The sequence below is a fragment of the Melozone crissalis genome, unplaced genomic scaffold (assembly GCF_028551555.1).
Source record: "Melozone crissalis strain CALT ecotype California unplaced genomic scaffold, PUWL_Pcris_2 ptg000132l_1, whole genome shotgun sequence".
NCBI classification, from domain to species: Eukaryota; Metazoa; Chordata; class Aves; order Passeriformes; family Passerellidae; genus Melozone; species Melozone crissalis.
The window spans coordinates 4,825,889-4,841,551 of NW_026535905.1; the positions used below are offsets into that span (position 1 = coordinate 4,825,889).

Genomic DNA, 15,663 nt, shown 5'->3' on the forward strand with positions numbered 1-15,663 from the left:
AGAAAGCAATTTCCAGGGTTGGGCAGGGCTCAGCCAGGTGCCTGAGGTTGAGGATTTGTTTGCTCCTAGTTTACAGCAAAACAAAACACCCAGTGATGTGCACACCTACCTTCAGGTACTGCTGGATCATGGCCAGTTTCAGCCTCTTGACGGCCTCCGTGTCATCCGGGTCGGCCTTGACGCGTTTGCGCACGACGTCCCGCGTGAAAACGCCCACGCTGTTCTGGCTCTCAGCATTGACTGGTTTACCTCGTTGGAAGAACTCCTGAGTCAGGTTATAGACCTGCCAGAGACAGGACACAAGGATGGGGTCATCCAGCAGGATGCTCCTTCAGCTGTCCCATTCCAGCACATTCACCTTCTCCCGGCAGAAGCCACCTCTCATAAAAAGCACCGGCTCTTCTCCCACCTCTGTGTCCCAGCTTGATACCAGTCCTTCCACCCTCTCCATTATTTAGAAGAAATCCACCAGAGTGGGTGAATTCAGTTTCACAGCTATTTTTCTGTTGTTCCATTTATGGGGATTTTTGAAGGAATTTTGAATGAGTTAGAGATGGGATTTTTGAGTTTTTTAGATGATGCGATTTATTTTTCTTATATTCTACACAGACAGGAAAGGTGAGCTTGGCTCACATCTTTTCTGCATGGTCTAGTTATAAGTCCTTTTAAGGATTTATTGATTAATAAAACACTGTTAATAGGATATTTATGTTTTTGACTTAACCCTTAAATATTTAGTTTTATGGACTTATGCTACAGTGTAAGCTTTCTTAGTTAATTATGTTATGATACATAAACCTCCAGTACTGTATTCTAAACTTGTTTACCTTTGTAACTACTTTTATTTTTTTCTACATCTTAAATTCTAAAACTCTAAACTTTCCTCTTTTTAACTTACCATGTTTCTGCTTTGAACTATAAATCCATATTGTCACTTCCAGTACTTAAGTTTGGAAGCCTTTTCCAAGGTCTCAGATCAAATCCTTTGTTTAATTCTAAGCTGTGGCTTACAGGCCCAAAGTTCTGAGAATTCCCTCCATTTTGGATTCTAACATCCCATGAAATTAGGGAGAAACAAAAAGCAGAGGAATTCTGTATGCACACATTTTACTTGAGCACACGACAGGCAGAAATCCATGGAAAACAGTGACATGACTAGTTCCCCTCACCAGGAGCCACAGTAAAAATCCCTTGTAACAAATTGCTCTTCTTTTTAACCCCATTTTTCCATACAAGCTACATAAAGGCAAGGAAATAACATCCACCTCACCCTCTGCTTGTGGCTGTCTGGAAAAACTTGTATTTCTATCTACAATATTGCCAGAAGAGCCTGCAATTGCATCATGGCTCTTCCTTTCTACAGAAAAAAAAACCCAAAAACTCAAGAGGAATCTTTTAACACACGAAAGCTTTCAAAAGATGCCTCTCAGAAATGCAGAACATCCTATTAATTAATGATTTGTTTGTCCAGAATGTGCCCCCTTCTCATTCATATCATGCCACAGGGTGAACAATACTCTTAAATCTCTGTTTGGGAAGTTTTTCCTGTCAAAGATGGTTTGATTACACCTTATGATCATTTTTTGGAGACAGACGATTTAGATATGTCAAGAAGTTGAAAGCTACAGTAAATATCTGGTACAAAGCCGGTAAAAAACTGGCAGCCTTGCCTTCCAAAAGCTCCTGGACCTTCCCATTCCCTGCTGATAGGGCTAATCCACTTTGGTTTATTTTCTTCTCACTCCCATTTTCCCCAAGAGCTTGATTTTATCTTGGGTTTTAGGAATAAAGTGAAATTGAGGAGGCAAAATAGAGGGAAGAGGAGGAAAAGGAGGAGGATAAACACATTGCAGTGGTAGGAGTGTGACAGAGGAGGTCTGTGAGCAAATGGAGGAAGGTGAGTTGACTGGGATGAGGAGGAAACTGAGGAAAATATGTGAAAAAATGACAAAAAAAGGGGGGGTGAAATAAATTATAAAAATAGAGAAGAAACAATCACAAGGCAAATGAGTGGGACTGGTAAAGACAGAAGAGAATTGCAGACACTGCCTGGGACAGGACCATTCCAAGGAGACTCCCAGACAAGAAAGGTGGGGCCCAACGTCCTGTATGGAACAAAGGCTTCCAGCAAAGGAAACTTTGGCAGCTCCAGCATTCCCTGGTTCTCAGGTCCCTGGATTTCTGAGGCCACAAGCACTTGCAGCAGGTCCGGGCTGCACAGACCTTGCGTCAGCACAATCAGCTCGGCTTTCATAAGCTGATTGAGCTCAGTAAGCAGATCACAAACTCACAGGACAAGCAAAGCCCTGCTAAAACCCAGCCACCACTTGGCCCACAGGAGAAGTGAACCTGACTCTGCTTTTGTTAACCATTCTATTATTCTTCACTGCCCCACAGGGAGCAGAGCAGGAAGGCACAAGTTCTCGTGCTGTAACCATCAAGGAAAGTCTTTCCTGGAGGTGCCATCCCATTGATCAGACAGCAGGTAAATTTAATCCCACCAGGATTTCTTATTTCTCCTGTTATTTCCTTGCTTTTCAAGTTCAAGAAGCATTTGGACAACATCCCCAGACCCAAGGTGTGATTTTGGGGGTTCTCCTGTGCAGGTCCAGGAGCTGATCTTGATGATCCTCCTAAATCACTTCCAACTCAGGATATTCTGATTCTTGGGGGGATGCTGAAACATCTGAGGAAGAACAGGAGGCAATGCTGTTGGAGGCAAGAAGCAAAAGGAGAAACAGCAGCAGGTCCTACAGAGAGATATATGGTCAGAATAAATCAATTAAAAAGATGCTTGAAATGTGTGTTTTAATGAACATGAGCATCAAACACATCCTGTGTAAGAAGCTATGGAAAAGCTACACTAGGACACCTCATTTAAGGTAGATTTCCAACCAAGCAGGAGTAAAATTGTGCTGTCTGGAGTCGGAATTATCCAGGCTTTCCCTCCCCAGATGAGGAAAGCATTTTCATTCCTATGGGAGCACCCCTGGGGTCACTGGGAACAGGCACTTGTCATATCTGAAAACCAATACTACTCCAAACATTTCAGCAATTCAGCAGCAGGGCTCCCTGAGACAGTAGAAATGGGCTTTCCCTCAAAAATCCTGGGAAAAGATAACAACAAGGATGACCTGAAAGATTTTGATATTCTAGTTAACCCTATAAAATCTCCCTGCATCCAAACCAGAGCTCCATGTCCAGCAAGGAGCTACACCACAGACAGTCCAGCCAACCTTTGCTTTTCTGTTATCATAAATCTGATACAATCAGGGAGCAAAACCAAAGGACAAAGTGCATCAACTCCCATCTCTTACCACTGGCCATCTCACATCCCAGCAAGACAACCTAAACATTTCCCACTCTAAAGCTCCTCTGAGCTGGGATGGAACAAGTGGCACTGGAAGCCTGACTGAAAAAACAGAAGTAAAAAACAGAGATCTCAAGTAACCATTCATTCTAAGCATTCTTCCTTCCCTCATTCTGAAAGCTTATACACAATCCTCCAGGGAATTCACAGAATCATGGAATGGTTTGGGTTGGAAGGGACCTTAAAGCCCATCAAGTCCAACCCCCTGCCATGGGCAGGGACACTTTCCACTAGCCCACGTGGCTCCAAGCCCTGTCCAACCTGGCCTTGGACACTTCCAGGGATCCAGGGGCAGCCACAGCTGCTCTGGGAAATCCATTCCAGGGCCTCACCACCCTCACATGGAACAATTTCTTCCCAATATCCCATCTAACCCTGCCCTCTGGCAGTGGGAAGCCATTCCCCTTGTCCTGTCACTCCAACCTTTGCCCAAAGTCCCTCTCCAGCTCTCCTGGAGCCCCTTCAGGCACTAGAAGATGCTGGAAGGTCTCCCTGGTTGTCATGCTGAGCAACCCCAGCTCCCTGGGTCTGCGAGACAGAAGGGGTTGAAGGTAAGAAATTAAAACAAGTTAATTGAATGTCCACAGTCCTAAAACAGTTTCACTTCAGCTTCCATCTTCTGTCTTCTTTCTGACCAGCTTTGGGACATCCCACAAGCAGGGTCTGTGCAGGGAACGTGGTTTCCAGCAGGGATGTCCCCTCTGTCACCTCCAGGCTTCCTCCTCCACGTGTTTATTTACTACCTACGTGCTCCTACACCACAGGAAAAGCAGTTTCTTAGGAAGAACAAAGCTAAATAAAGAAGTTTCTCCTCACTGAAGGAGGTCAGGAAAGCACATCCCCATCCACACTCCTTCCTGTCAGCGCCGCTGACGATGCCCAGCATTGTCTTTTGCTCACTTGGCTTAAAAACTGCTGTGACTTAATCCCTGTCCAGTGAAAAGCCCTGATGGAGATAGGGCTGTGCTGTTCCCAGGCCAGACATCTGTCAGTGCAATAGAGGCAGGGAGGGAACGGTGACTCTCGGTGGCCCTTTGGTCCTGCTGTCCATGATAACTGCGAGGCAAGGCACTGGAGCTTAATTGGGGATGGCAGGAAGCCCAGCACGGGGTGGGGGTGTGGAGGATGAAAAACGCTGTCATTCTTTGGCTGCATCCCTCCCCCAGAAGCTGTTGCAGCACACAGGAGAAAGCTGACAGATAACAAGGCCATTAATTAGCTGATTGTTAAAGGGAGGGCTCCAGGGAAGCAGCTCTTTAGGGACCACATCCTTGCTGAAAAGCTGTAAATGGAAAAGCTGAAAAGAAGTAAAAGCAGGCACTTCTCCTAAATCAGACAATGATGAACTGTGATCTTTCAGCTGCATTTAACCTGTCCAGCTCACCACTTGCCACTTCTCACTAATACCTGGGAATCAGCTTTAAACACCTCTCTGGAAAGGGAAATGAGGACTTAGCAGGGGACAGAGGAACAACTCTGAGATAAATTGTCCCTGTTCACATTTTCTGAGGAGCTAATCACACACACAGACCCCAAATGTGCAGACATTACCCTCAGAGATCCCACTGTGGTCATTTTCCTGCGAGTCATACAGATGTGGTATAAGCAAGAAGAGCCAAAATCCTCTCCCAGCCCCAGGATTCCCCCAGTTATCCTAGAAGGAATGGAGGGGAAGGTGGGAAGATGACAAATACATGGTGTGGGCATCACAACCTGGGGAAACTCTTTCCTTTTGGAGACTGACCAAATGGAGTGACAATGACGCTGAGCAGCGCCAGCCCCACACAGCACACCATCTCAGGAGGACAATCCTAAAAGTCCTGCCCTGTCTCAGGGTGGTTCCCTTGGCAATGTGTGGTTGGGAATCCAGGTGGATGCTCTGCAGGACTGGAGACTTTCCTTGAAGGCATTGCCCTCTTTCCACGAGAGGAATTCAGGTCACCTTGGTCACAAGTTCATGACAGATCCTGACTCACCCCAGTGAAGGGCAACAGCCTCTCCCAAGGAACTTTCTGCTGGAGAAATGAAGAGCTGAGCAGCCCTCAAGCACTCTGACTGCTCCACTTCCTCGTAACCAAATAAAGGCTCCTGTGAGACATCCCGACAGCTATTAAAAATTCAGGCTACTGCAAACAAAAATGCAGCAAAACTTGTATTTGAGGTAGAAGAAGGCAGCCAAAAAAGGTTGGATAAGTGCCTGGAAAAAGCCTAAGGACTTTCCAGATGAATTAGTGAGGCAAAGCTCTGGAGGTACAGGGGTGCTTTATCTTTCACTCCAGGAAAATTCAGCACAGAGAGACCTTGCCTTGCTAAAATGCAGTTTCAGAGACTCCACATGGCCCAGTGAAACTCAAGGGAGACCCCCTGCACTTTGAATTCCCTAGAATTTGGTGTCCAAATGCCAAGATAAATGGGGTTAGAGAGACCCAGCTGGAGGAGAAGAGCTGAAGGCACAGGCTGGAGCCCCAGGAGCAGCTGCAGGCAAAGCCAGGCAGGGTGTGAGTGAGGGGGAGGGTGACAAATTTAGCCCTGCTCATTCAGGGATACTTTTTCCACTGTTCATGCCAGTCCTGCATCCCTGATTAGGCTTTGCATCCATCATGGGCTGCTGGCTGTTTTGTGGGGGGTTCTTTCTTTTCAGCTCAGGACAGGGTGTGTCACAGCCTTTGCTATCTCAGTCTCTGAAGGGATGAGAAGACATGATGGAGGGATTGTAATAAAAACCTGAGGAAAGCCTGGGAGCTCCTGTGAGACAAAGGAAGATCCTGACCCCAGGATTTAGTTATCTGAAAGATGAATTTTTATCCTGGACAACTTCAAAATCAATCAACATTAAGAAAATCAATCAACTTTAACAAAACCAATCATAAAACCTGCCTCCCAAAAAAAAAAACCTAAAACCTAGAAATGCAGAACTGAAAATTCTTGCTGTTCCTCCCCAGCATTCATTTCACCACTAGTTAAAGCAACAGAACTTTGACCAAAAAAAAAAAAAAAAATTAAATAATCTCTAATGAACATACAAAAAACCCCTCATAAAATCACAGAATGGTTGGGTTGGAAGGGACATGGAGGATTGTATTGTTCCAAGTGCCCTGCCATGGGCAGGGACATCTTCCACTAGACCGAACTGATCCAAGCCACATCCAACCTGGCCTTGGACACTTGCAGAGATCTGGGGGTCTCACAGCTTTCTCTGGGGAGCCTGTGCCAGGTTCTCACCCCTCTCACAGTAATGCTGGGGAAGTGGGGGACACCCCAAAACACAAACCAGAAATGCCCTGCCACACTCAGCATGTGTGGAACACCCTCTGCACTTTATGCCAGAGGAAAATGTCCCCAAAGCCACAGGCCTGCTCCTGGCTGCCCTCCCTCCAGGGCACTTGTATTGCTTACAGCCATTTTCACTGGGTATTTTTATGAGCTTGCCTGGATTCCCACTTTTCCTAGGCAGAGCAGGGAATAAACCACAGCCAAATGCCTCAAATCAGCACAGATCCTCCAGCCTGGCACCCCGAAGAGGCTGAAACAAGCAGCTCAACAAAACCATGAGCTGCCCCTGCAAGAAATTCCAGCAGGCTTTGGAGGAAGGCAGGGAAAGCCCCTCCCAGCGAGAGCAATTAAGGGGCTGGCTGATGTCCCCTGCTTGGCTCCAGCTGTCCCTTAAGTATTTTTTATCACCACGAGTGGCTGCAGACATTTTTACAAGCCATAAATGCGAAAGCCTTTTCTGTCTCCTAGTGATAAAGATATCCTGTGGCAATGATAAGCTAATTAGGTGTTGTGTAAAGAAGATTAACTTTTAATGTGCTGTTCTCTCATGTCACTGGCTGCCCCTTTCTCTCCCCTTTAAAAGAAAGGGTAGATTTACCAAATTAATCATTTCTAAAGCACTGGTACCTTGTTAAGGCATTTATCTTACTGGGTTTATCTCAAAGCTAAGTGGCTCTCATCTCTGTATTCCCTTCTCATTCTGGAGTCTGCCCTCCCTTTGCTGGAGATTTTCCTATCATCTTCCAGACAGGATGATCACCAAGCCCTGCATGCAGTTTGGCAGAGTTCCATTTACATAAATAATGCTGCTCACTGCAGTATTTTCATTTACTCTTTCTAGCCCCAGTTGCCGTTAATCTTCCTCCACACACATCTCACCTGTCTTTTTTTTTTTCCTGCCTGGGAAAAAAGTCTCACTTGTTTTTTTTAACCCAGTAAAATGAAAAATTGTTCAGACGAATTATATCCACCTGCGTCTGTCCAAGATGTTGTCCACAGGTTGACAAATCCTTCCCAAAATTAGATTTCTTTGAAATTCCTACTACTCCTCTGAAACTGAAATGATTTTGTGCCATCCCAGCACTGATTCCAGTTCAGAAACACAGGACAGTGCCAAAAATATTTTCAAATGAAAAAAATATCCTTTTTCTGCTCCCCACCCAATTCTTGATAATTCTTTACAGGCTACAGTGACTTTTCTAATGCTCCCAGACATATTTTTAAACAAAGTATGCAAGAGTAACCTGAATCCTGTGAGTGTTCAGCCAAGAGTCAAATACTGAAGTTTGCTGTCAGATGAAAATCTGAAGGTTTTAGGCATGGTTACAGCCTGATGAAAACATTCATGTTTTGTTCCATTTTCTACAACCCACTGAGAGATCACATTACCTGGAGGGCCAGACAGTCTGCACTGACCCCTCTAAATGTACTTCACAAGCAGCATTAAAAAAATGTGGGGAATAATTATAATTAACTTTGGCAAGCAAAAGAGTTTAAATAACCTTCAACTGAAGTCCATGCTGGTTTAATCTCCCAGAAAAGATGTTCCTTTCCTTTTGATGCAAAAACCTTTCAATTCCTACAAAACTGCACTCACTTTGGCACACCACACAGCATTTCATTGTATTTATAACCAATAAAATGTCCCAGGGATACAATATTTAGCTGGTTGTTGCTAAGGTTTTGCATTCTACTTTGTTTAGCAATTTGATCCCTCCATGTCACAGACATATTTTATGAAAAATCCTTTAATTAAGATCTTTTCTCCTGAGAAGCTGAGAAGCTTCAGCTTCTCCATGTTTTGATGCTTTAGAATGTGATTTATAGAATTGTTTACCCAGCATGTGAAATTGTTTTTACTTGATGACCAATGACAGCCACCTGTGTCGAGGCTATGAGCAGTCACAAGATTTTATTATCATTCCATTCCTTTCCTTCCTAGCCTTCTGATGAAATCCTTTCTTCTGTTCTTTTAGCATAGTTTTAATGTATCATTTTCTTTTAATATCATATATATCATAAAATAATAAATCAGCCTTCTGAAACAGTGTCAAGATTCTCATCTCTTCCCTTGTCCTGGGACCCCTGCGAACACCACCACAGCTCCACTACTCTTTTAATTAAGTGCTGGATTAATTACTGGATCTCCCCAGAAATAGCTGCTGGTAGTGATTAAATGGATTACAAACATGGAAAGACTGTTATTCCTCACCACAGAGAGTTAATCCCACATCAGGGACAAATGGGGTGCAGTGAAGCAGATGAGAGAAAATTTAGCACTGATTTTTTTTTTTTTTCTGATTTCTACCTTTGTCCTGGAATGTTCTAACCGGGAACTGAGACCAAAGAGTCTCAGTGTTCCAGGCAAATCTAGCACTTGCCAAAGCAGCTGGACACCAACCTCGTTGTATAAATCACTGAATTCTTCAACCACATCTTTCGGGATCCTCTGCCCGCTGTTGGTGAGGTGATAAGCCACCCCATTCTTGGAGTAAAGGCTGATCCGCCCAACGCTCCTCTCGCTGTCTGTGGTCTCTTCCAGCAAACCATTGTCTTCTGCTAGATGATAGACTGGGTTTCCATGTGAACCATGAATCCACGTAGCTCCCAGCTCAAAAGTGGCATGCCCTGCAGGAGAGGAAGCCAAGCAAACTGGTTATGGAAGCCTGTTTTCCTGGAAGCTTCTCATAAAATGTGCAAAAGCAGAATTGCCCAAGGACAGCACATGTTTGAACATCCCTTAAGGGAGTTTTTCTGTGTTAGACACAATGCCAGCATTCTTCAAATTGGTCCTTTGGGATACAGGTTTGGGTATTGCCCAGAGGGATGGGATGTTGCAATAAAGATACCTGACAGTGACACACCTCTGATACTTAAGGAGGAATTCAGCCCTTCTCAGTTCCCAGCTCTCACCATGTAGGAAAATGTGGATTGCAACATTGGCCTGATTACTGAACCTTGTACTGTGACTAAAATGATTGTTATTTACAAATACACCTCAGATTAACTGCAATAAAACATGCATTTCCATTTCCCAAATGAGTAAATAGGCTGTATTTTATTACTTATGCCTTTGGATATTTCTATATCAGCTTCTTTAAAAAGAAGCACTGTCAGGCTAAACACAGAAAGCATTTTGTTTTCATCCCCTGTACTCTCTGCTTGAAAAACACAAAGAATGTGGTCAGCCCCACTCTCCCCATCCCTTACAACCATCAGGATTTGCACCAGGGCTTTGTCCCCCCCAAATCCAGCACTGCCAGACTGGACTGAGAGCACTGGGGGATGCTCAGCAGTTGAAACGAGGTGCTAAAAGTAAGCTTGGGTCATGTATGCCCCCGTATTTTGACAGATTCTCAGAAGGCCAAAGCTAGTTTAAAGTCTGACAGAGCTGGGCATCTCCCAGCACCCCTGCAGCAGTGTGGGAATGCCTGATTAAGCAGGATAATTAATAGGATCCTGCTCGCTGAAGAAAGGATGGTGCAGTTCCCAGCTATCATTTGCTGTTTAACATGTAAATGTATGCTCAGACAGAGAGGCACTGCAGCACTGAGCTGTGCTGCAGTCAGGTTTCAAGGGTGAGAGCTCCAAGGAATGCTGTTCCCTGGCTGAGCCCCTGCCTCTGAGGGAAGCTCCACAGATCTCATTTTCCAAGCAGCCCCTTTGTCAGTGAGAGCCGTGCTGACTGCCCTTCAAAAGCTGCACTACAGCAGGAGGTTTGGTTTTTACACCTGCTCCAGAGAGCAGCACCAACACACAGACCTGAACACTCCAGGTGCCACTGACTCCAACACACCCCAGAGCACCCAGCCAGGTGGAAATGACTGAAGACTGGCAGCCAAAGGTAGAGAGCTCATCAATATTGCAAGTGGCAGCCCCCTGGTTAATGCAATCCTCCTGCAACTCAGGCTGAGCCAAGCAGCAGCAGGAATGCTCCTGCCTCCTGCTCTAGGGCAGGAGTTTCTCTGCTGCACAGCAATCCTGATTTTTCAAAGAAAACAAATTGCCAGCAGGTCCTGCTGCTGCCTTAGTGCTTGGTGACAGTGATGGTGTGCTCCAAGTTCTCCTGTTGAGCTGTGTGGAACATAATCAAATAGCAACAAATTAAAAACTAATTCTTGCCGGTAATATTCATGCTCACTATCATCACTACCAGATAAGCCAGGTATTTACCAGGTGTAAGTTAAATGATTAGTTATTTTAAAGTGTAAAATTAAATAAAATTCTTTTAAACAGAGACAGCCAATTTACTTTCAGAGCCTTAAAGGATTTTAGGTTTAATATTAATCTACTTGAAATGAATCATCCCATACAACAAAAAAAAAAAAAGCCCAGAGAAACACACAGATTGTGCATCAAGCCTCCTGGATAGGGATGGCAACTTTCACATTTCCCTTTGCAGCCCTGGCCATTTCTTGGGTATCTTGTTGTGAGATAGCTGCAGTGGCTACAGATGTAATAGGTCATGTGCAGGAAACACAGCGCACAAACACACAAACCCTCTGCCTCACCTGTGCTAGAATCAAACCTCTGAATATCCAAATTACTCCCCTGGGGGGAAAAGCTGCACAGTCTGTGCACTCGAGGGAAAATACTGTCCCCTACAAGATGTGGCTCAGTGAGGAGAAGGATTCAGATATAACCCTGAGAAGGTGCCACAATGCCACAGAGTGGTTTGGGGTTTTGAAGGGACCATAAAGATCATCCCATTCCCACCCCTGCGATGGGCAAGGACATCTTCCATTAAACTAAACTGATCCAAGCCACATCCAACCTGGCTTTGGGCACTTCCAGGGATCCAGGGGCAGACCCAGCTTCTCTGGGGAGCCTGTGCCAGGGCCTCCCCACCCTCACAACAGGAAAGAATTTCTTCCTAATTAGTATTTCTGCTGAAATTTAAATCAGATCTTTAGTCAAGTGTGCAGACAGGAGAGGCCAGAGCCAGAACACGGATCCACCTTGGCAGAGAACTGCAGCCCACACCCACACAGGGCAACCTTGAAAGCTGGCATATGAGAAGATAAGAGAAAGATAACAAAAGACAGTTTGGAATTTTAAAACATTAACAAAAGACTAAGACTTTGGATGCCAGCCTCTGCTCTGCAACAGTTACATCTACAAACTCGGAGACTGCCTCCAGACTGAAACACCTGCTCTCCTCTCCTCTCCTGTTAATTAAGAGGTGTTAATGAGGAGGAGGTGGATTCCCAGAGAAGATGTGAGTTATTGGTGAAGGTGGGCAAAGATGAGAGATTCAGGCTCAGTACTAAAACGCCAGAACTATTTCACAGGTGCACTGGGAGAATGATCTGTGGCTCCCCAAACATTTCAGCTCTTTCACACTTCCCTCCTCTCACAGGCATCACATCCAGGATATTTTTAATGCAGCGGATTGTGTGTAAAGGACACACTTCCCATCCTAACCTCTATGCCAAGTCTCAGCAGAATGTAAAGTGCCCTACTCAAACCTCTAGAGATTAGATTTTTCCAACTGCCTTTCCATTGGTTTCCCTTCTGCAATTTCACAGAAGGCTGCTGTTTATTTATTGTGGTGAGTTTATCAAGCAAAACACAGTAAGTGATGTAAGCACCTAAGAAATAAAAATAAAGCAGGGTAGCAAGAGGGCAAAGGTAACATCCAGAGTGGGATCAGAAACAGAATGAGTTAATTGAAATCAGGAAAGCAATTCAGGAAGAGCAGAGAACTTTATGCCTCCTGCAAAGAAAAGAGAAGCAATGTCCTTCTGGATACTAGGAACAGCTTCAGTGACTCCTGTGCTACAAAGGACAATGTTTGTTCCAGGAGTTTTGCCTGTAGAGATTTTTAAATTGACCTGGCATTCAAATATTCAGAGTCTGCACCTTTATTACACACTAAGAAAGGAGGCTGCAGAGGTAGGAAAGCTGCAAATCAGGATAAAGGGATACACTGAAGATGTTTTTCCAGCAGCCTGATTCCCAGTGGGTAGCACCCTAGACAGTAAATTAGTTCTAGGGAAATGAATGGGGTTGTTTGTGAAGCAGAACAGCTTGGGGTTTCCCCTTTCCAAGGGCTTTAAGCCCTGAGAAACAACCCTTCAGCAGCCTGGAGATTTACTGGCTGCTCCTGGGAACGAGTCAAGCTGGAAAACCTGGGTGGAAAGAGTCTGCACACAGTTACTCAGTCACAGACCTGTTACACAGAGCTCTTTCTGTGCGAGAGAAAACAATCACCCCAATCATTTATTTCATGGAAACACAGGTTTGGAGCAGCCCTGGGTCTCAACTGAGGCACAAGACAGCACAGAACCATCCACCTGCCCCCAGAGGCACCCAAGGGTTTAAATATTTACTCTCCTGACACCGCCACACCTCAAACCATTTTGCACATACATACAACCCCATTTCCAAAGTTCATCTGACCTCGTGGCCACACAAACCCCACCAGCAGCCCTCTGCAGGTGCTGATGCCATTTCCAGGTGTCTCACTGTCCCTTCGTGGTTGCCTTAAACAGCTGGAACAGAGACTAGACAGAGTTAAGGGGAATAAAAGGATATTTATTGAAGGGCCTTCAAAGGGCAGTGTTATCTTTTTATACTAAAATCCACGTGTACTTTATTTACAATAATTTTCCAATACCTATCCCCTATGTTAGACAGTCTGTCTCTACTCTAAACCAATCCAAAAGTGCCACCATCACAGCAGAAGATGCAGGACAAGAAGAAGAAGAAAGACAGGACACGCCCAGATTTGTCCATCTTGCCTCTTGTGAACCCTCGTTCTAAAAACCCCAAAATTCTACTTTTTTCACCCTGTGATAATGAAAGAATGTATAGATAAGAGAAAGAATGTATAGATAAGAGAAAATAAACAACCTTGAAAAGCAGAACTGATGAATCTAGACTTCATCTTCGAGTGCAGGGCTGGGAAAAAAGACTTTTAATACCTCAGGAGCCATTCCAGCAACAACAAACCCGACAGAGACCCACACACCAAAGCTGCCTGAAATCAAAAAGAAGAACAAAGCCAAAAAAACCCAAAAAACCAGAAATCTGGCGAAATCTGGCGCATCCTCTCACCGAGTCGGACGCTCTGCACGCGGCCCCCGATGCGGTCGGTCGCCTCGAGGACTGTTACATCCGTGAATCCGCCTTCCAGGAGCGCCTTGGCTGCCGACAGGCCCGCGAGCCCAGCACCGATCACGACTATTCGAGGCTGTCGCTTTCTCCGTAGGCCACTACTAAGAGGATCATCCGTGCTGTCTGCAGATATTTCACAACTTTGCATGCCGTCCAAGCTCTCTTTCTAAGGAACCTGTAGGAGGAAGGGAATAGTTGTGTTCAGATCCAGCTTATCCTCTGCAGTTAAAAGATCAAAAATGAAGAAGTCCAGCAGAAAAGACTTGGTGAGTTAGACCCAGCCTTCAACATGAGATGCACAGAAAGGATAACTGAGGTCAAGCTGGGATGCAAAACAACTTTTTAGCCTAGAGCACCAAGAACTTCAGAAATCCCCACCCTTTCGTGCCATGCAGACTGTTTCCAAACAAGTCAAAGGACTTTCAAACGCCCATCTTTTTATATAACCTCCAAAAGTGGTAATTTTGTGGTGAAGGCTTTTAAAAGAAAGAGAACCACGTCCTCAGTGCTGACAAGCTCTACAACCCAGCTATGAAGCTCCACTTTGCCACTGTGGCAACCACAAAGCCTGAATTTCAGATCCCCTAAGTAGGGGAGGAGGTAAGGAGGATTTAGCTCAAAGCAAGGACATTGGATCCCAAGCCAGCCATTACAGAAATGGGACAGGCAAGAAAATGTTTCAAATGATGGAAGTCAACAAGAGCCACTCCAAAATTTCACAAAATGCAGCCAACATTGTCTTGCCAACATTGTCCTGCCACATCAGGCTCGGCCTCAGGCTTAGATGAGAGGTTCAAACCCACACCAGTCCTGACTAGTCCAAATCTACCCAAATCTCCACCTACCAATATATTCAACTGCTCCTACAGTTCTGTTTTTCTTGGCAAACTCATAGAAGACACCTTTTTACTGCTATCTACCTTTATCTCTCAGGTCCCATCACATCATTTCAGTAGGTGGGACCATGGCCTGAGCCCATGGTTATGGTTCAACCCTGAGCAGGGATTTCCAGTGCAGGATGTCTATTCACAAAAGCTAGCATGTATTTACCTGGTTCTGGGTGGTTCACACCTGCCCAGGAGCACAAAGAACAGAGATCCCTACCCCTCCAGACCTGAGCTGACATGAGAGGATAAACACTTGCAGAGGATAAACACACAGCCCAGGATTTATCAGCCCTGGAATCAGCTGATGCCCAGTATTTTGGATAAATCACAAACAGAATCCCTTGCCTCCCCCTCCTCCCTCCTCAAACAGAGATATCCAAGGAGCTCGTAGTGTGCTGCCTCTACCTGTTACCAAGCTGCTGGATATCCATTCTGAGTTCTTCCTCAGTTCTCCCAACACTTGGCCACTGACAAAGATTCCTACCCCTCTCTTCCATCACCAGAAGGGTCGACTTAAAACACTGCTGGCCTACTATAGTACATGATCACAGGGACTAATGAAGCAGTTTCATTTGGAGAGTTCCTTATTCTCCAGGATTTTAGAGAATTTATGTTTGTTGACCAAGCAATATCCACTGTCTGTAAGGGAGCTGACACCAGACTGCAGTCGGCAGGGATTTAGGCAGTGCCATGAAGAGGAGAATGGTCCCACTGGAGCTCTGACAACTCTTTTGAAAATGTCTGGTTTCAACTGAAACACCTTCAGCTCAATCCACCCTTCTGTGGACTCACCTGCAAGAGGGATTTGCACAGTGTGTGCAAACTCTGATTCTGCCACTGCAGCTTGTCCCAGCTGGCCCTGCATCAGCTCCAACTGCCACTGCAGCAGCTTCCAACGGCCACAGCCCAACAGAAGGTAGATCACAGAATTCTCAAGGATGGGACCTTCCAGCTCATCCCATTCCAACCCCTCCCATGGGCAGGGACACCTTCCACTAGTCCAGGGCGCTCCAA

General features: G+C 45.3%; 1 protein-coding gene across 1 annotated transcript in view; it reads right to left on the bottom strand.

Annotated features, from left to right (window-relative positions):
• The window catches only part of SMOX (spermine oxidase), a 52,976-nt gene that overhangs the window by 12,755 nt on the left and 24,558 nt on the right, over nucleotides 1-15,663 (bottom strand). Inside the window, exons 2-4 of the mRNA XM_054293197.1 lie at nucleotides 13,703-13,937; nucleotides 9,045-9,271; nucleotides 106-283 (exon numbers count right to left, since the gene is read on the bottom strand). Of these exons, the coding sequence (XP_054149172.1) occupies nucleotides 106-283; nucleotides 9,045-9,271; nucleotides 13,703-13,910 (613 nt within the window). The 5' untranslated portion in view covers nucleotides 13,911-13,937. The remainder of the gene's footprint in view (nucleotides 1-105; nucleotides 284-9,044; nucleotides 9,272-13,702; nucleotides 13,938-15,663) is intronic.